Source organism: Danio rerio, chromosome 7 (assembly GCF_052040795.2).
Source record: "Danio rerio strain M-AB ecotype USA chromosome 7, GRCz13ab, whole genome shotgun sequence".
NCBI classification, from domain to species: Eukaryota; Metazoa; Chordata; class Actinopteri; order Cypriniformes; family Danionidae; genus Danio; species Danio rerio.
The window spans coordinates 18,510,001-18,532,395 of record NC_141027.1 but is presented as its reverse complement, the minus strand read 5'-3'; the positions used below and the strand labels follow the sequence as shown (position 1 = coordinate 18,532,395).

General features: G+C 36.0%; 2 protein-coding genes across 15 annotated transcripts in view; both read left to right on the top strand.

The window, feature by feature from the left end:
• Positions 1-3,267, top strand: part of rgs12a (regulator of G protein signaling 12a) — a 72,938-nt gene extending 69,671 nt beyond the window's left edge. For all 13 annotated transcript variants that reach the window (XM_087260679.1, XM_087260678.1, XM_087260677.1 and 10 more), the window contains one exon: positions 2,623-3,267. In XM_087260679.1, coding sequence (XP_087116805.1) covers positions 2,623-2,867 — 245 coding nt within the window. In that variant the 3' untranslated portion in view covers positions 2,868-3,267. The remainder of the gene's footprint in view (positions 1-2,622) is intronic.
• A 3,494-nt stretch (positions 3,268-6,761) lies between these two features.
• On the top strand, positions 6,762-15,285 carry znf16l (zinc finger protein 16 like). 2 transcript variants are annotated; one of them, XM_087259832.1, is made up of 4 exons: positions 6,857-7,649; positions 9,909-10,091; positions 12,341-13,022; positions 15,095-15,275. In XM_087259832.1, exons 1-4 carry the CDS (start codon positions 6,950-6,952, stop codon positions 15,114-15,116), a joined length of 1,587 nt encoding a protein of 528 aa, XP_087115958.1. In that variant the 5' UTR covers positions 6,857-6,949; the 3' UTR covers positions 15,117-15,275.
• Positions 15,286-22,395: the final 7,110 nt, after the last annotated feature.

The window sequence follows — 22,395 nt, the reverse complement described above, 5'->3', positions numbered from 1 at the left end:
TACTGAAGTCGCATTGAATGTTTTGACAATGTTTATGGTTCTTTTTCTGGACTTTAAACGTCTCTGGACTATTGGTGTCTACGGAGGGTCAGAGAGCTCTCGGATTTCATCTAAAATATTTAATTTGTGTTCTGAAGGTGAACAAACGTTTCAGGGGGATTGGAAAGACCCGAGGGTGAGTAGTTATACACTTCATTTAATTAAAATTCATTTATGGGTGAACTAACCCTTTAAGAATACTTGGGATGACTGCATGAAAATCATAAGAATGCCATTGGAGCATGAGCATGTAGAAAAAACCTCTGTCATCTCCATTTGTCTGTTTCCAGAGACCATCATGAGCTAGAACTGTTCTACTGAACAACTTATTCTGTCTTCTGTAAAAAATAAAATAAATAAATAAATAGATAATAAAAAAATAAAAAAAATAAATATATATAAATATATATATATATAGATAACTTTTTTAGGGTGGCACGGTGGCTTAGTAGCTAGCACTGTAGTTTTACAGCAAAAAGGTTGCTGGTTCGAGTCCCAGCTGGGCTAGTTGGCATTTCTGTGTGGAGTTTGCATGTACTCTCCCCGTGTTGGCGTGGGTTTCCTCCAGGTGCTCTGGTTTCCCCCACAGTCCTAAGACATGCGGTACAGGTGAATTGAATAAACAAAATTTTCTGTAGTGTGTATGTGTGTGTGTATGGGTTTTTCTCAATACTATGTTGCAACTGGAAGAGCATCCACTTTGTAAAACATATGATGGAATAGCTGGCGGTTCATTCCGCTGTGGCGACCTCTGAAATAGAGATTAAGCCAAAGGAAAATGAATGAATAAATTTTACTATTCCAGTTGTTACAATATTAGGGATGTGATTTAATAATATTAAATAATGAAATTGTATAAGTATTATAAAAATAAAACATTACATTATTTCAGTGTTCAACTCAATTTATTTGAACCATCTTTATTCTTTCTGTGCAAATTTTGCTACCATTTAAAGACTTTTTAAAAAATTTATTCTCTATTTATTCAAGATTTATTTATGTTTATTGTTATTGGACATACTGACACCTTGTGTTGATGACATATTTTTGTATTGTTTTTAAATAATGTCTTGAGCTTTATTAGTGCATATCTGCTAAGCGGAACGATAAATATAGGATATAGCCTTTATTTTATCACTTGCTCTTATGTCCTGAAACACTTACACTTAACCTGTCTCGTTTGCCCAGTTAGCGCGGTTTGTTTGGCATATGTGAAACCACCAATTGCGCTCGGATCCGCACCAAAACAATTGCTCCTAGATGAGCTGAATGAAGTGGTCTCGGCTTGATTGAAACTAACTCTGGAGTCGAACTGAGCCCGGTTAAATCACAGTGTATTATGGATATGTAATAAGCATACGGCTATATGAAGAGAGAATTATGAGTAGGGCGGGAGGTCATTACAGACATCCCAAGTCTCCCAGAAGTTTTGTGAGTTTCCCACAAATGCACAATGCACCCGGAAATCGCGCGTCTCCCTCCCGGTCCTCGAATACGTCGCGCACCCTTCTCCCCACTGCATCCCTCCTCGCTCTTCAGACATGTCGCGCGCACCCTGTCAAACACCACCAAACACTGTCAAACGAAACGAGGATGTTGAAAATATGTTTCATACTGAGTTATTACCGGAAAAATTCTGTGGTTTTATATTATTGGATGGTGTGCTGGGTCATCCTCCGTTAGTGGCGGGACCACTCGATGCACGATAACAGTTGGTCGGCGAGTAAACAGATATAATGAATGAAAATACATAAGCCTCTGTGCATAGACGTATCATGTAATGCTGTACAGTAACGTGTCATTTTATTGTTTTGGTTGTCTTCATTTTATTTGTTTTGTGATGATGCAATGGTGTGTGTGACGTTTTATTCGGGGGACATTTTGGAGGCAGGGTTTGCATGACGTACTGAGAGCTACTAGCTCCACAGTGGAAACTTAACATGATTTCAGCTTAACTGCTCATGCTATTGGCACAGCCCGGCCCGGGTTTGCACTGGCCCGACAGTGGAAATGCGGCTAATGATGTAGAAGCACCTGGGTTCTAGTAGGAATATGGTTTCAGGATTTCACACTACATTTTAAAGTTTATCCTCTATGCTATTCTCCAAACATAGTTAGTTGTTGGTTTGCTTGCCATCTTGTTTCTTTTGTAGTTGATCCATGTTAATTCTGTGTGAATCAAATCTAATAAATCCTAGCAAAATCCGACTAGTCTTGCCTGTGATCTTGTCTGACATCCCTGTTTTCATCGTCCATTCCCACATTCTCTCTATACGTTTCCTTATGGTGGGTGTGATTTTGCCAAGTAAGATGCCATTGTTGATTAACATCTATGTTGATCCTGTAACATCATTCCTGATAGAAAATATAACCAATCCCAAACCCTAACCATAAATAATCTCAAAATCAGAGCGAACAATGATGTAGAAGTACACAACCCTAACTGTAAGCCATTTATCCTTTAAATCAGATTGGCTGATTGGAGTATTGTTCCAGGATCAACATAGATCTAGTAACATGTCCTACTTGGTGAAATCATTTCTTGATATGTCCGTACTGATTGGTCTGCACACTTGTCTCCAGGTACAGAAGAAGAAAACACGAGCACTTCAGCAGTAAACAGCTCAACAGCACAGCCGGACTTGCGTGTGCGGGACAAGGGTGTCACTCTGGAGGACAGTTTTGAAGGATACGCAGCTGAACTTCGCCAGTGCCAGAACAAAATGAGAAACGGCGTTTATCCCTCCACAGAAGCCCCCCGTCCCCTCAGCGGTGTGCTGGAAGTCAACGAGAGCGACACTGTGCAATACAAAGCAACGTTTGTCTGAAAGAAGAAGAAGCTGCTTTCAAAAAGACTGATGATGACAGAGCCAAAATGTGTATGTGGAACAAATTGTGTATATTAATAACGGAAACCTGAGATCCAATATTTTGTACGTTTTGAACTTTTTTGTATTTAATGATGAAAACGAAAAGCTGTTCAGTGTTAGTTTTGGGGACTAACTGCTTATCGGAATATCAGTGCTGGCATGTAAAACGCAGATGTTTGTCTGTAGTTATAGTGGAAGTTAGTGCAACAGTTCATAGTTCACATTCATCCTATTGATTTTTTGCTTTTGCACTGTGATTTTTTTAACTATGTGCAAACATCTAATCTCTTGTTGAACAGACTCAGCTCTAAAAGCCACAAAATGAATTGTTCGTTATTAAAATTTTTTTTTAAAACTATTTGTCATCAATTGTGTCAAGTTTTTGTGTTGGCAATGTTTTTTTCTTTCTGTTTATGTTATTGTTTTTAAAGGTGCAGTATGTATGTTTGACGCTCAATGATTGAACTAGGTATTGCATCCCTGGATCAAAACACATGCAAGAGCAGGTTGCCAGATTGAGGATCAAGGCTGATTTTAAGTAGTGTTCTAAATAAAAAGCAACGGTATGCCATAGAAGAATTATTTTCCATATTAAAAGTTTTTTTGTTCTAACCAAAACCTTGAATTGATGTCTTAGAAACGGCTTCTATTTCTTGTCGCTAAACAACAGAAAACTAACAATAATAACCTTAGGTACACCTCATGTGCTTTATTCAGTGTTGAATGCTAATAATGTGAGTTTGAAGGCCATTTCACATGACATTTATTGCCATATTCTGGAAGCAGCAGCAGGATAGTTCACCTCAAATCTTGAAAATAAAATAAACCATTTTAAATAGAACTTCAGAACTGATTAAGTGAAAGCCAACACATATCAGTGATTCAGCATGTACATTTAATACTGTTAAAAAGGTTTAATGTCTATTGATTAGATTATAAACTTTACCATTTATTTGGAGTGCAGTAAGTGCACTATTCTGTGCTTTTGAATGGCTGTATTTAAATTTCTGTTGTACTTCATCTGGTGCAAACAGTCAAATTGCTTATCACTGCAATTCGCATCACATAGCGTGTTGTTAGGACACGCGGTTACGCTTGTAATGTTTATGCTCGTAATATTTGTACTATTTCCTAATCCTCATGTGGAACTCTGAATTTGCTTCTTATTTCGGAGTCTGCTACTGTCCACCGGAGGTCACATTTTGGTCACGGGCACATGCTTTGAGAGCCTTCCTGACTGAATTAATGAAATACAGTTTTCCACCTAATGCAGATTTTCAAAGCTGAATGTCTGACTTCAGTATTGTTTTTCATAAATATCTGCAAACACATTATGGTATTTCTATGCTTTAGAACTTGCATACAGCACCTTGAACAACGTCATGAAATGTTTTTTTTAGGTTTTCCTTTCAGAAAAACAGCTTAATAGGACTGTGACGCTGCTAATATTCAAATAAGGATGTTAACCCTTATAGTTAACCTTATATTTTTGTTTTTACTTGTAAAACTTAAAGCAAGATAAGTCCGATTTCCATTTACCCACAATGGCTGAAACTTCAAGGGATAATTCACTCCTAAAATTAAGATTTCCATGTCATTTATGCTTTCACTTAAGTTGTTCTAAACATTTATACGTTTCTTTGTTCTGTTGAACACAAAACAAGATACTCTGAAGGATGCTAGAAAAAACGCAGCCACTGATATTCGTAATATTTTTTGTTCCTATTATGGAAATCAACGGCTGCTACTTTTCCATCATCTTTCTTTGTGTTCAACGGAAGCAAAAGAAACTCAGACAGGTTTAGAACAAGTGGAGAATGAGTAAATAATGAATGATTATTGGGGTATATTATCCCCTTTAAGTAATGATATATAAATGATGTCCAAATATCTGCTAAGAATTTTACAAACAATAAAAGAAACATGTTACATATTAAAATGAGCAATTTCTACATAAAAAATGATTTTATATACATGATACAGGTAAAGTGTTTATTGTTTCAAATAACTTTTGTGAAAATAAAATGTAACAGTGTTGGGGTAATGCATTACAAGTAATGCAAGTTATGTAATAATTAGGCATGTGCCGGTATAAGATTCTGATGGTATGATTACCTTGGATAAAAATATCAGTTTCACGGTATTGCAATTACTGCTCTAAAATATGTTCATTTTAAATGTCTGGGTAAAAAACAACAACTTTTTTTCCCCTTTGGTCACAATATGTTTTATTTTGAGAAACACTTAAAATATTTTGGAGTAAACATGTCAGTAAACATGTTCTGCTGTCTTTGTTTGTTTCAAACACCCAAATTTCTTTACAATTTAAAACAGCATCTTTGTATATATCTTCTGTTGGAAATACTGTTGTCCTAAAAAACAACAAAAAAAGGTAAATGTAAAATCTTACACATATCTTAGGAACGGTACAGAAGAACATTTTGGCGGTTTTAAAACCTTGACTTTTCCAAACTGCGATATACCTTGAAAACAGTTATCGTCCCATGCCTAGTAATAATACTACTTTTGTAGGTTAAGTGTAAATGAATGCATCACTTTTCAAATTAATTCAGAATATTTGAGTTTCTTTATAAAGAATGTAATGCGAGTTTCTTTTTAGTTTAGTTGATTTACTTTTATAAAATAAATTGCTGAATTAAAACTAGTGTACTCATGTTGAATCCCGCATGCAATGAGAGAATGAACAGACAGACATGAAGATGGCAGAGCCTTACATTTCTGAGATGGAAATATTCTCATTATTTTGAACACACAGAAGGAAAGGAAAAGAGGATTGTCTGAATGTACAGTGATTTTTACTTTTTAATAGTACAAAAGTAGCAAACACGTTCCTTTAAACTTTCAGTAATCCGTATATATGCCATGTAGAGCGCTGGGATCAAGAGGTTCTCAGAAGATAACATTATCATTAATTTTCTGTGTATTTAAAGGTAAATGAAGGTTATACGGTGTGTTGTTAACTGCAGAGAGCTCTCTTACAAGTTTTGAAAGATCAAGCCTCAGCCATGTAATAAAATGTAACTCAAGAGTAATGTAAAACATTACTTACTGTAAAAAGTATTGAAGTAACGCAACTAGTTTCTTTTTTGGGGAGTAACTCAATATTGTAATGCATTATTTTCTAAAGTAGCATTCCCCAACACTGTTTATTCTTCTAGAAATCATGTGATTTTTCATTTATTTGTTTCATTTTGGTTTATTAAACAAATAAATAAACAAAATAATCTGTATCTCCATTAATAAAACAGGACATATTCTAAGAATGTAAAAAATATTACACTATTATACTTTACTTATTTTGTGGCTTTACCCATGTATAAAATGCTTAGTCTTTGTCACAATTTTTTTTCATTTGACCATAACTTTTTAAAGTCCGTTACAAATAGTCGAGTGCTTTAAGTAGAACAAAGACTATAGAACACATTTAAAGGGACTGAGTAGAATCTGATGGCAACACTGGTGTTTGACTAACTGGCCTTGAACATAAGGTCAAGTCTGGAGTTTAAAACGCGTCTAAAGAGCGACATCTAGAGGCGATTAGCCCAAACAGCTGCTTCAAAACCAGAGCAAACAAAGGGCTTGCGTTTCTAAAATACTTCTTCGTCTTCGTCAACCATACTGTAATAGAGTGTATTATACTGTGTGCGTTATAGTATAATATTTACAGCACGTTGTTAATAAATGCTGAACCAAAGTGTAGTATTAACTAAAGTGAACTGTTGTATACCTTAGTTGTTATTACAGTAAAACTATCTATCTATCTATCTATCTATCTATCTATCTATCTATCTATCTATCTATCTATCTATCTATCTATCTATCTATCTATCTATCTATCTATCTATCTATCTATCTATCGTGCAGACAAAGGATGGCTCAATAGAGGGCGCTGTCTCTATAGTCCACTTCCGAGGCTCCAGGAAGTCGGTCTGGTGCTCTATGGTGTCTGTCTGCTCATCCTTGGTGTCCATCGCGATCAAAACATTGCAGGTCTGCGCTCAGAGTCCGCGCTCTTTAGGATGAGCCGAAAAAGGAACCACTGCTACATGGAAACAGGAGCGTCCTCGGAGTCCCAGGGCGCGTTTGTAGACAGCGCCGGCCCGTTCAGCCGGGACGAGGAGGATTTCTCCGAGCTCGAGCCCGACGAGCAGCTGGTGTGTTCGGTGACCGAGATCACGGAGCATCTGGGCAGGAACATCACGGTGGTGCTGGAGTCCGCGCTGTCCGAGATCCGCAAGCTGGTCGGCGTACGGATCCGCGTCCTGAAGATGGAGCTCCGCGAGAAATCCGACGAGATCGAGCTGCTCAAGGCCAAGCTGGAGTCGGCGGAGAAAGACGGGAGGGTCTCCAACTTCAGCAGCCTGGATTTCAGAAAATCCGAGCACCAGAAATACGGTGCTGAGCCGAAGAAAGCCAAAACCGGGACGCCCGTGGTGAAGAAGGAGAACATCAACGCGATCTGCGACTATCTGATGAAAGATAAGAACCAGCGCGGGGCTGCAGAAGTGGAGAGCGACCACAGCAATCAGGCCTTTGGCTCTGAACGGGACGTCCGGACCGAAGCGCAGCCGCACGGCTCTCTGAGCCTGTGGCCGGACAGCGGACCCGCGGACACCGACGCCGAGACGGACATCTTCAGCATGCTGCCCTCCGCCAGTAAACGCATGTATGATTATGAGTGGATGACAGGAGTGGAACTCAACTCAGCCGAGTTTAAAGGTACCGCTTGATCACGCACATATGCAAACATTATGTTGGTATAATATTACAGACCATTTCGAGGGATGTAAACAAAAACAATGGTCCCAACGTAGTTCCTGTTTTACATATTTACCTTCTATAACTTAAGAAAATCCAAAAAGAGCCACACTTTGATAAATAAAGTTATGATAGCTGTTTTAACAATAAGTTACGATTGAATTGCTTTTTGTCACAGATATGAAATAGTTTGATTACTAGCAGGAAATGTACATGGGCCAATGCCATGACCACATTAAAATGTTCTATACCAGGGGTCACTAATCTTGTTCCTGGGGGTCCGGTGACCTGCAGGGTTTAGCTCCAACTTGCCTCAACATACCTGCCTGGGTGTTTCAAGTATACCTAGTAAGACCTCGATTAGCTTGTTCAGGTGTGTTTGATTAGGGTTGGAGCTAAAATCTGCAGGACACTGGCCCTCCAGGAACAGGTTTAGTGACCCCTGGTCTATACATACATAATATAATATTACATGCAGTATAAAAATATGAATGCATTGTAGCATGTGTAATAGCACCATGAGGGCTTTCTTTGCAACTTGCACACTGTACGGTAGGGCTGCACGATTCTGGCAAAAACGTGAATTACGATTTTTTTTTTTACTTAATCAAGATCACGATTCTTTTTCACTATTCTGTAAATGTAAAATAAAGGTCAATATGATTAGCCTATTATTATTGTTAATTCTCAAACATATGGTAAAACAACAATAATAATAGTAGGCCTATGTGTAGGTCTACTGTTGCTTAAAATGCTAAATATTATATTATAGTGGACTGGAACCATCTTTCCATATGTCCTGTTTGTTAATTCACAGTAAAATGATGACATCAGAATACAACTCATAATTATAAAGTTGAATTATTATGTTTGAGACATGTGCTTGTCATCTGTCATTGGCAACATTATTAGATCATTATATTTCAATTATATATAGGCTAGGGTTGTTATACTGACACAGTAAACATTTATTTTCATGCACAACACTATGTGTTCGCTATAAAGGAAAAAACAGCAAATGCTTGTCGTAATCATAATTCTAAAATGCCATATGATTATTTAAATGTGCACCCAGGTTTCACTTTCACTTCCGAGTGTGGCTCATAGCTGCTGTCACTTTAAGAAAAAAAAAATACACACACATGCAAATCAAACCTCTTGCACGACCCTCAAACGACTGCTCTGTGCAACAAACTGAACGTTATTTACAACTTTATTACCTGTTAGTCATAGCATATGCAAGTTGTGTTCACTAAAGTAGGCATCACTTAATTACTTGCATTCTCGGCAGTAAACAAACAGTGCGTCAGCTCACATGTGATTTCGCGACCGTGAAAACATCATTACATGAAGACAAAAATTACATTTTGGGTGAATTAACCTTATAAATACAGTATGTGCCACTTTTAACGCCATTTAAAGGTGTCAATGTTGCTGTGAAGACTTTTGCAGCCGCCTTTTTTCCTCTCCTGACCTTAAAAAATATAATTGGCTGAATCGTAGAAAAAGCTGAGTTAGGATCGTGTCAAATCGAGATCGTGATCTTTTTTCGACTAATCGTGCAGCCCTATCTGACTGGCTGGTAAAAAAACGATTTTTTGTTCCCATTTGAAAACAATATATTTTAAATTTTGAAAGATTTAAAATATTTTGCAGCAGTAAACATGTCAGGCTAAATAATTCAAAACAATCATTGATTTCTGCCATTGCCTTTAGTTTCAAAAACACAGATTTCTTTACAATTTAAAACTTTGGATATCTTTTCTGCTGAAGATACTGTTGTCCTGAAAAACAAAAAAAAAGTAAGTAAAAAAAACTTACATATACCATTGGAACGGAATTACAGAAAATTTTGGTATACCTTGAAGACTTATATTTTCCCATGCCTACTATAGATGCTCATTTTGCTTTTAATATGCATTATTTGTAGTATCAGTGTTGTTGAGGGTAGTGCATATATATATATATATATATATATATATATATATATATATATATATATATATATATATATATATATAGGGTACATGCATATAAAATGACATGGATTGCTGTAAGCATATAGTGTAATGTAATCATGTATTTCATTATACAAATAAATACGGATGCATGATATATCAGTGGCCATATCGTTATTGGCTGATAAATGCTATTTTTAAAGTCATCATTATCGGTCTGATAGCAAAATTAATTAATCTCTGTTCTCCTCTACTTCATTAGGTGATTCTGAAACAAAATGTGAAGATGTTCCTCCCATGGATGAGGAAGATGAAAATGAAGACTCTGAAGAAGGCAGAGGAAGTCTGAGGTCAGTGTCTGACCACTTTCCCCTGGACACTCAGGGCTCTCCGGGAGAAGACAGGAGCAGCCCAGCAGAGGACAGTATGGACAGAATGGAGCCAGGTCAGTGATTTAAAACTAAAAGAATGTGGCAGTCTCATGTGAAATCTAGAATGCAGATAGGAATTGTGTGTGGAGCGCTTCTGAAATCAACATTTAATACAGTATGTTTTCTAGATTTCTGTTTTTCTGCCGTGAGTTGTCTGAGCAAGGTTTCAGGTTTTCACACCAACTCGTATATTATAATCACAACTAATTCACAAAAATAAGCACATATGATGTATATTACGCAACACAACTGTCCAAAAAGTGTGCATTGCATTTAAGAAATCTCATTTACTGAAGTCAGTGTGTCCAGCAGTTTACAACCTATTTATATTTGCATAAAGTATATTTGCATAAAGTGATGTTTTTGGGAATTGGACGCTGACCACTAGAGACTGACAGTACAAGTCAGTTTGGCTGTTGATTAATGTTATCAAAAATTATTTTTGTAATACAGTGCATAGATAAATCATCTACAGTAATGCCTAGAATCTCTCTGGTAAGAAGAGAAGACTCGTGTATATACACATATAATTGTTTTTAAAGCGCAGTGTAGAACTAGGTCCACATGACAAAATAACAACAACAGAGGGATTTTAAACTAAAGTTATATCAGAAAAGCTGAAAATGAGAAACAACACACAAACTGTTTCATTAAGATGCATTTGAATACAATAATAGCCGAATAATAGACTGTAATATTTAGCATTCACCATTTCAGCATATTCTCTTTCTGCTATTCATTAACTGTGCATTTCCATACTCTGTTAAACATCATTTGGGAAATATTTAAAAAAAGAAAAAAATGTAATGGGGGTTTAATAATTCTGTCTTCAACTGTATATCTTAAAAGACATCTTAATTGTTTCTCCTATGTCATTATATTAAAGTTTTAATAATGGAGATCAAATTATCATCGATTTGGTTTCAGTGAAAAATTGTTGAAATCTTTGCTTTGTTAATTAAGGCAGTGGATTGTTCCAGTCGATCAATGTCTATAAAATAATATAACCATTGCTGAATTGACAGGAGAATAGGAGGGATCCAAGAACTGATGATTGTTTTCATTGCAGCTGGTAATCCTGAGAAAAAGGTTAGTTTTTGATGTAAAGTCAGGGTTCTTGAAGAATTAGCATTCAATAGAAAAGGGCAAGGTTCAGGATCAATGGTTATCATTTCATATTTTTTAATCAATCTTTAGTGTTCTAGAAAAGTGAACAAGTTCTAAACAACATTGATGGGATGTCAGAACTTTATCTCATTAAACCAGGAGTAACCAAACTTGTTCCTGGAGGGCCGGTGTCCTGCAGATTTTATCTCCAACCCTAATCAAGCACACCTGAACAAGCTAATCAAGATCATACTAGGTATACTTGAAACACTCAGGCAGGTGTTTGGAAGCAAGTTGGAGCTAGAGATCTGCACGGGACTAAATTTTGAATCCCGCCCGCACCCGCCAGGTTTAAGCCCGAACCCGACTGCTCCCGTTTACATTCAGCATTTGTTGTCCCGCTGCCCGACCCGCCCCATTTTCTACCCGCTGCGCCCGATCCCGCTAAAGAGGGGGAGGGGGGCTCGAAAACCACCCAGCTATACAGAGTTCAGACAGCATATAGCAAGCTGTCTGTATAAACACACACATAAGCACCAAGCACGCACACACACACAGGCAAAGCTCTCTCTCTCTCTTATTCGCACGCGCACACTAACACACACACACACACACACAAGCACCAAGCACACACACAGGCAAAGCTCTCTCTCTCTCTCTCTTATTCGCACGCGCACACTAACACACACACACACACACACACACAAGCACCAAGCACACACACAGGCAAAGCTCTCTCTCTCTCTCTTATTCGCACGTGCGCACACACACACACACACACACACACACACACACACACACACACACACACACACACACACACACACACAGCAACAAATAAGCTAAACACAGCATCGGGCTATTTCATTTACACACATACATACGTGTGCTAGCTCGGGAGTCGGGAGCGATATTGCTAGATGGCCCGCTCCCGTCCCAAATTAAACCCATTATCGACCGCTCCCACGCTTTATTTGGAAATTTATACCCGCGCCGCAGAAATCTGGTCGGAGCTTGTCCCGCGGGAATGCAGACCTCTAGTTGGAGCTAAACCCTGCAGGGACACCGGCCCTCCAGGACCGAGATTGGTGACCCCTGCATTAAACCCTCTTAATATAGTACAAGAATCCTAACCAGACCTCTTTCTATTCTCTAGGTCAGCAATTCACCTCTCACACCTTCATCTGCCCGTTCTGTGGCACTCTATGCCCAGACTCCTCTTTCCTGGAGGAGCACATCAAGCTCATGCACCATGGCGAGAGCTTGCTGCAGTCCACCTCGGCCGGCTCTTCCTCTCAGGCCGAGGGTGACTCGGGTGAGGCAGGACCTGCTAGCAGGGGCGCACGGGAGAAGAAAGTGGAGGGCGGCTATGAGTGCGGTGACTGCGGCCGCCACTTTAACTATTTAGGCAACCTGCGGCAGCACCAGCGCATCCACACTGGCGAGAAGCCCTTTGTTTGTCCAGAGTGTGGAGAGCGTTTTCGGCACACTGCACGACTTAAGAGCCACCGCCTGAGCCACAGCGGAGCACAGAGTCCATTCCCTTGTCCACAGTGTGGAAAGGGATTCCCAGTGCTGTCCGGACTCAAGCGGCACCAGCGTGTGCATACAGGAGAGAGTCCGTACGCTTGTCCTCAGTGCGGCCGCAGGTTTAAAGAGCTAGGCAATTTATACACGCACATGCGCATTCACAGCGGCGCTACGCCCTACACCTGCTACCAGTGTGGGCGGAGCTTCAGACATCTCGGAACCTATAAGAGTCACCGCTGTATGCCAGCCACACAGATGCCAAGTGAACACAGTCCGCCATGGGCACAAGAAGACAAGGTGCAAACTGGGTAATAGCTATGTTCGCTTAAAAACGGTTCATTTTCTGGTTCAGGATCAATTTCTTATTCAAGTTAGTTAAGTGTAACTCGCTGCTTGTTAAATGTATGTTTTTTTTTTTTTTACATTTTGCAATAATATCTTCCAATGTTAAACTTAGAAATGTTTGAGTGTCCATGCGCAGTATTTTAAGTCGACACTAAACATAATTTGATGTGTTTTAATTCTTTTTTAGGTGTTTCAGAATATCTGAACTTTATAGCATATCGCCAAAGGCATAATAACTGAGCAAAATATGCCTTATGAATTTATTTAACTAGCGATCTTTTACTTTTTTGGTAAATAATTGATTTCATTATAATAAACCAGTTTATTTGAGCATTAGCGCTTTCACCCCAAACAAAAAGTACCATAATTGTAATAAAATGATACGTAGACACATTTTATTAACCTATTATTGCCGTCTACACATTTACACTACTGCTCAAAAGGTTTTGAAGGAAGTCTTTTATGCTTTTGTTTGACTGAAAATACAGTGAAAACTGTAAACACATTTTAATGTATTTTAAAATGTAAATTATTCCTGTAATGCAAAGCTCAATGTGGTTCAGCATCATTACTCCAGTCTTCAGTGTCACTTGATCCTTCAGGATTAATAATAATATCATAATAATATGCTGATGTGGTGCTCGAGAAACATTTCTTACTATGTCAGTGTTAAAAACAGTTGTGCTGATTTTTTTTTGTTTAGTTTTGTGAAAGCGGTGATTTATTTGAATAAATGTTTTCTAACAAATATTTTTATTGCATCTTTTCATCAGCATAGTAGGCCTACATCTTTTCTGAATGAATTTGGTAATTATTTGCTATAAATGTTTTGCTACAATTACCATAATTTATTTATGATTTTTGCAGTAAAACTGATTATGCTAACATTAATTGATATATAAAAACCATGGATACTACACACACAAAAATAAAAAAAACAGTTATTTTTCAAGTCTTAGTCAATGTTAATCTAAAAACAAACTTAAACTTACCTCCCTTTGAACAGTAGTGTACTTCAAATAATACATTGGTATGTGTTTAATTGAGTTATTAGTATCCAATAATGAAGTCTGTGAAAATTAAAACAAAACGGTAAGCATTTTTGTATCTTCAAGTGACTTGCTAATAATTGCTAAGTGTTATTAGCATCGCTTAGCAAGTTAACTAATTAACTACTACTTTTTAGTAATTGAGAATTGGTTCAGCAACGTAAAAACACGATATTTATAAGTCAAGCAGTTTAAAATACATTATTGTAACGTAATATATGAAAAACATTACAAACCTTCAGTCACGAGAGGATCTGAAGAGGTGCCAGTTTGAGCGCGAAAACGCTGCCATCGAGTGGAGGATTTCTGTTACTGCATCAGTTTCACTGGAACAGTCGAACTCGTTGTTAATTTTGAAATGTGGTCACATTGTTAATTTTTCCTTTTTTAATGTGTATTTGTTCATATAGATACACCTGTGTGTTGACAAATTTATTTTTGGGTGCGACATACATATAAAAGAAACAATTTTGAGGGGATATACTCCTGAAAGAAACAACAAGACTTTAAAAATCTGAAATTAATGGAAATATAAACAATACATCAGATTTTTTTTTACCCCATTGTGCTCAAGTTAGCCAGGAAAATATGCATTAAATAGCACATAAACATGGTAATTTCTCAGTAATAACTGTAAGGCAACCTGAACTGTAACTAATAAATTCTCTTAGTTCTAGTCTATTTGTAAGCAGTTGTTGACATTATGACATGCTATCAAAGCACATTAAAATAATAGTTGTGTATGAATTGTGATGCGTTTGTGCTTTTAACCTGCCTTACATTGGAATGGAGCTTTTGTATAAGGTAGAAAATGTCTGTAAATGTCTCTGTATGCATGAGATAATGTGACATTTTAAAGAGAACATCTATGGCAGGAGAGACTGAAAGAAGACAGAGTATTTTTCTTTATTAGAGGGTGACAAGTCTCTGTCAGTAATCACGACGCCTTAATAACACACTGCCCGCTCTACTTGTCATTTCTCCAGGAGATTGCAGGGCTATGTGTGAGACTGAAAACACTGAGACGCAACACATTCTTGCACAGATGCCACAAAAGTAGACTTCAAAAAGTGAGTTTTAGAGTATGAAATAGAAGTGAATGCCTTTGTACATACTTGTGTTAATCATACAGTATGAGTGAAATAAATTGTCAATTTAACCTTTGAACTTGCAGTCTCAGAAAAATATATATTGTGACCGATTTACTTGGTTATATTTTATTCCTGACTTCACTTTAAGTCCTTTTTTGTATGGACAATAGGTACACCAAGCATTTACAGTGCCGGTTAAATCGTTTTATTTTGCCACAAACATTTGGAGCACTTAATTTTACCTGTTTGTCAAAAATGTTGCTCAAGACATTTTTAATCATCTAAAATATGAGTACATTTTGTATGTACACATTCATTTATAAAAGCGCATGTCGGAAGTATGTTCTTAAATTTTTTTTAATAAATTTATTTGTTACGCCGAAAGATGTACGATTATTTTACCCATGTATTGACTATATTTTCACAAAAGTTAGTTAAAACAGAACCCTTATGTGTTTTTATAAAATTTAAAAAATCTTTTTAGCTGCAATCACTGCAAATTTTGCAAAAAGGGACATTATTACACCCTTATATTATTTTATGAATTAATTTGACACTATAAGTGCAAAAAAAAAGCATCAAAATGAATATTTTTTCTAATCAGTGACATGCATGGTTATATACAAATCATCACTTTAGATTTATACACTCTCAGAAATAAAGGTACAAGAAATGTCACTGGGGTGGTACCTATTCTGTAGGTACAAATTTGCGCTTAGAGGTCCATATTAATACCACAACGGTACATATTAGTACTTAAAAAGTACAAAAGAGTTCCTCTTAAAATGTTTAGGTACTAATATATACTTTTGAGGTACCAATACGGACCCTTTAAGTACAAATATGTACCTTTTGAAAAGGTATTACCCGAATGACAGCTCGCGTACCTTTATTTCTAAGATTGTAAGGTGCTATCTGACATTTGTCAAAATTAAGTTATTGACATATTGACCTAATATTAATACTTATTAAAAAACAACTCATTTACGTTGTGATTTACATTTTAAAACTTTTTATAAAAAAATAATAAATAAATCAAAAAATGTTTCATCTACAAAAGTGGAACTCTACCTTTGCTCTACAAGGTTCTTTCTGTGATCCAATCAGGATTTCGAATACACACACAAGGACCAATCAAGATCAGCTTTCTTTTTAATTTTGCCAAAAAGACAGAAAGAAACAAAGTCAGAGTCCACTAAATAATGCCGAACCACACAAAATTGAGGAAAAACCTGAAACTGAAGAGATTTGTCTAAATGTGATGATTTGGAAGCATTTTTTTTTTTTTTTACATCAGACACATTGATTACATTGTTGAAAAAAAAACAGTCAATTTAAAAGTAATATATTAAATGTAAAATATTATATTTGTGTATTTAAAGTCGGTGAAACATTTTTTAGTGTTTATTAAATTTTGTTTGCTTAAAGGGCAAATACTTTATTTAAATATGGGCTATATAATTCAATAATTTATAAAAAGCATGCAATTCAATAAACTGAATGAAATATTTAGTACAGCCTTGTATGTTTAATGTGTAATGTGTGTATTTGTTTAATCCTTAAACATTACAGTTTTTCCTTAGTCGCTTTGGTTCATTTCTCAGATCAGAATTGAAATTTGCAAAACAGTAAGTGCATTTGTCAAAACAACACGTACAAATAACTAAACACCATGGATTACCTGCAAAATCCTTAGTTCATCTCACAAAACAAAATTTCTTCATCGATGAACAAGTCCTGCTGTCATTGTGTGGATAAGACTCAAATAACTTAGTCATGCATGTTGTCAGTTTAACAGTGTACTCTGGATGTGTGTTCTGGTGTAAACTATTTTGGCTGTTTGTACTGTAATTTGTTGGTAGATCATGTCATTGTGATACGGAAAGGACAAAACATCACTGCATAGCAAAAACAAAACAAAAGTAGAAATGTGAACATAGGACAACCTCATTTTAGACATTCATTAGAAAAAGTCAAGATTCTCCTGGGAGAAATTTATCAGTTGTCGACAGATTTAGAAAAAAAAGTCGGAAATGTATAGAAAAAGTAATTATGACAAAATATTAGGTCTACTTGTTGAACCATTTTGCATGTAAAGACTTATGCCATGAACAAAGGATTAAATGTGGGGAGTGAGACTATTCACCTGAGACTATTCAACATGACATAAGCAACTAATAATGTAATAAGCCGCAGAGAATTGCACATAATCATTTGCATTAATGAACCAAAGCATTTGCATCTTGTTTAAAGGAACGAGAAACTGCTTTTCTGATGTGCACATGTGACAATGGTGTGAAGACTAAGTTTTGAGAATTTCAGTTTTGATCTGAGAAATGGACCAAAGTGAAAGGTAAAAATGTAACTTTCTCAAACATCAAAATATTGATACAACACCGATTTCTATTTTTTTATTAAATAAATAAGCAGACTGATTGTAGTCTTTGAAAAGTAATGCTTCAATTAATGATCTGCCAGACAGAACCTTATAATTCCAAGTGGAAAATAAATAGTTAGAATGAAAAGGTTCTTTCTACATTTACCCTTTTGATCATTTTCATTTAGAGTATATTTAGGGTCTCTGTCATGTTAATGTGTGAAAGAAAACTGTTACACACGTATTGTGGGCTATATGGAATGCAAAACTTTAAAGCTCAGCATCTCAAAATCATTTAGAACGCAGACAGAACCTCATTATTCCAAGGTGATGAAATATATAATCTTTACAAACAGATGCTGTTTAGCTTGTTTACAAAAAATAGATTTTGTTTTTCAATGAAAAAATCCTCAATCCTCATGCTTTAAAATCCTAAGAATGAAGAATGCTTTGGTTGCACGCACACTGTATCTGATGCTAGTTAATAAAAATGATTTAGTAAAAGCAGAAAAAAACATTCATGATACTTTTCTGATCGTTTTTGACAGATGTTTGTGTCTTTCAAAAACCTATGTGTAACTTTTAAATGGACAGCTTACACAGTGAAAATTCTGTCATTTACTCATTCTCTTTGTTTCTAACCTGTTTGTATTGGAACACACATGCACACACACACACACACACAGAAATAAAGGTACCTTTAGTGTACACTTTTGTACTTTTAAGGTCCTACAAGGTACACATTTGTAATTTTTTAGGTATAAATGTAGACCTTTAAGGTACAAATGTACACCTGATGTGATGAAGAACGCTGGAAAGAAAATCAGACATTGTCTTCAATTGTGTTTTTTGTTCCTATATGGATGTCAAATGCTGCTGGTTTTCAACATTCTTCAGAATATCTCAAACAAAAATAATTTGTGAAACTTTACAACCGCTTGAATGTGATTAAATGATGAAATGTTCAGTTTTGGGGGGGTCAAAATAAGGTAATTTATCCCTTTAAATTAATGCACAATCCTTAAAGGCACAACATAATATGCATTCTGTGTATATCAGGGGTGTCCAACTCCAATCAGACACACCTGGGTTAGCTAATCAAGCTCTCACTAGGCTTTCTAGAAACATCCTTGCAGGTGTGTTGAGGTAAGTTGGAGCTAAAATCTGGAGGACACCAACCCTGCAGGACAGAGTTTGGACACATCAAGTGTATATATAATACTAATATATCAGACACCATAATGGGACATCTAGTTTTTGAGTCATATGCATAACTTAGTAAATATTAATATTTAGGGACAACTTTTATTAGTCTTCAAAAAGAACATTTCACCTTTATAATGAAAAAGAGAGAACATTTCTGGCGAGTGTTTCTGTGCTTAAAACACTAAAAACCTGCACCAGTACATTTCCATTAGTTGCGGCGATAAGCAGTGGCTTACAGCTGCATTACAGACACACTGTCCAACCCCAGGGCCTTTACTGTGGAGCCACAGGGAATTTTTGAACACTTGAAGTGAAGTCAGTCTAATTTTACCCATCCTCATGAGAGCACGTCTGGGCTGTTTGCTTTAGACACAATGGCTAAGCAGATTTATCACTGAACAAATAGTAACAAGACCAAGGAAAACTTCACTTAATATCACACTTAGAGAACCAGAATGAGTTTTTCACACTTCACTGTTATCTTTTTTAATTAAATCAGGGGCAAAAGCAAAGCAAAGTTTCATATTTTTGTTTCTAGAAGTTTTTTTTTAAAGTTATTTATTTATTTTTATCTTATCTGGACGAGCAACAATCCACTTACTGAAAGGATAGTTTACCCTTTGACTTTCATAGTATTTTGTTTCTATTATGGACTCTGGTAGATTCTGTCACCAACCAAGAAATAAATTCATACAGGTTTGGATCAACTTTGAACCACAGGGTAAGGGAAATTAACTGGAAAATAGCAACAATGGTCACATTAAAATTTTTATTCCACCCATCCACCAAACCTTTTCAACAATCTATAAATGAAAGTCATTAATCTATGTTTCAATCAGATCAAATAACTGTTGAATGGTCTTTTATTTATATTGTCTCAATGAGACAAACTTATTTAGTTTTTTCAGTGTAAAAAAAGTTGTCAGCTTAAAATTGTAAGGCATTCACTGCACAGCTTTTTTTTTCTTTTTTAATTGACAACTTTTAACCCAAATTCTGCATTTAACTCGATTTAAGTTGTCAACTCAAAAAGCTCTGCAGCAGGTTGCCTTACAATCTTAAGTTGTCAACTTTTTTATTTTTACAACAGCCGTAATAGAAATTTTAACTCAACTTCAGTAGGTTTACACAATGATACTGGCCTCAAAAAAAAAAAAAAAAAAACTTTGGAAATCCAAGTTATTTCACCAAAAAAAAAAAACGTGTGTGTGTGTTTTGTGTGTGTGTTGTATGTTATAGGTCTGCTTAGTACATTGTCAATATTATTTTAATTTAACCTTTTATAGCTTTTTACAGCTAAAGACAGAATTACTAGCCCCCCTTTAATTTTTTTTCTTTTTTTAAATATTTCCCAAATGATGTTTAACAGAGCAAGGAAATTTTCACAGTATGTCTGATAATATTGTTCCTTTTGAAGAAAATCTTATTTGTTTTATTTCAGCTAGAATAAAAGCAGTTTTTATTTATTATAAAGATTTTAAGGTAAAAATTATTAGCCCCTTTAACTATATATTTTTTCAATAGTCTACAGAAAAACTATCTTTATACAATGACTTGCCTAATTACCCTAACCTGCCTAGTTAACCTAATTAACCTAGTTAAGCCTTTAAATGTCACTTTGAGCTGTATAGAAGTGTCTTGAAAAATATCTAATCAAATATTATGTACTGTCGTCATGACAAAGATAAAATAAATCAGTTATTAGAAATTAGTTATTAAAACTATTATGTTTAGAAATGCGTTGAAAAAAATCTACTCTCCATTAAACAGATATTAAGGAAAAAACAAACGGGACTAATAATTCTGACCAACTTGTGTGTGTGTGTGTGTTTATATATATATATGTGTACATTTAAAAAAAAAATTATTAACTGGCTTATATTTTTCAGTAGTATCTGGATGCTAGTGACGTCACTGTGAAGGGTAGGGGTAGGAGTGGGGTTAGGTGAGTACATTAAAAAGCACTGCATGCAGCTCAGACTGCACTGCACAAGGTTTGCATCCAGACCCCCTTGTTTTTATTTTTATTTTTTTTACGAGTCCATGTATCTGATCTTTTTGACAGCAAACATTTTAGGAGACTTTTCTTCTCTACAAACTTTGAAGATTTGAATTTTTAAATATTCCTAAAAATAGCAGGTAGCAAAAAAATATATATTTTTATTAATAAAATAAATGTTCTTAATAAAATATCAAATAAAATAGTCCATGAGCTGACAGTGATATCTGGTTCATAAACAATACTGGTTTATGAATGACCCAGTTCACTGCTAGTACTGAATGATTCATTTGTGTTTTTGACTGATCTGTTGAAATGGAGTCTGAATTACTCAAGGACGTTTAATAAAACTCTTTCATGTTTGCACCAGTAACCTTGCTTTACAGTAATTTGGACATCAATAACGCTTATTGCACATTTCAAAGGTTACGTTTCTTTGACTGAAGGTCAAGACGTGCGAGCCAACAACCTTCTTGCTTGTTTAACGTTTTGTGTTGGTCATGATTTATTGGATTGCTGTGCTTACATTCACTATTCATTGACTATTCAAACTGAATACTCACATCCACCTGACACAAACCCAACACAATGGCAGCACTGATCAATGTAAAACCTGACTGCAGTATGCATTGGTATATTTATAAACAAGCACAGTACAGCTCCAGCAATATGGAAAAATACAACATCATTTCTTCCACACGTATTCAAAGCACCTCTGTGTAGTGAAAACCATCATTTTCTGCACCTGACTGCAGTTACACGCCATTAACTGATACAAAATCCTCGGTGATGCATAAAATGTGCCACACTGCCGAAGCAATCATTTAAGGCTGTTTTCTGGACTTCATAAATGCAGAATTTTTCTGATAAAAAAAAAAAAAAAAAATCCAGTGGAATATAATAATCTGGCTCATAAACGTCAGGTGTGTCTGAGTGCATTTTCTTTATGCCGTTTTCAGTAGGACAAACAGAGATAGTGGCTTTCCATCGGGTCATGTTTTGTATTAAGTATAGCTCAGATATGCTATTATCAGCCACATTAAACTAACACTGGAGACAGCGGTTAAAAGGTCAGCTCTCAGCATTTCATTACAGCGCTGTTCCTGTTGACCAATCAGAGTCAAGTATTGAACATCACATTCATGATCTGTTTCTGCTCTCATGTGTTTCTCAAGCACACTGAACTAGCAAAAGCACCTAATATACACTTAGCAGTCAGCATACCTCAGGATATCATTTTAACCCTGGTAAAGGAATGTTTGACTGTGGTAATTCAGAAATGAGGTTATAGTTGTGCTTTTATTGTCGTCATTATGAAGCCTTGCTCTGGATCAGCGTTGCACTTTTATGTTGTTAACCCCACGTTATAGTGCCAAGGGGGTAAACAAAGAAACCAACAGCCAATCATCTGCCTCATAATACCATGCTTTCAAAGAACACCCGTGATGCACAATCAACTTTTGGAAGGCTGTTTGGACAGAACTGTTTGTAGTATAGTGTGTCCACTGTCATATTGGAGTGATATAAACACAACGTCTCATTTTTTAAATTTGCTGACATTAAAGGGGTGTATTTTTGAGGCTTGATTGTATTTATAAGATGCAAGGCAATGTG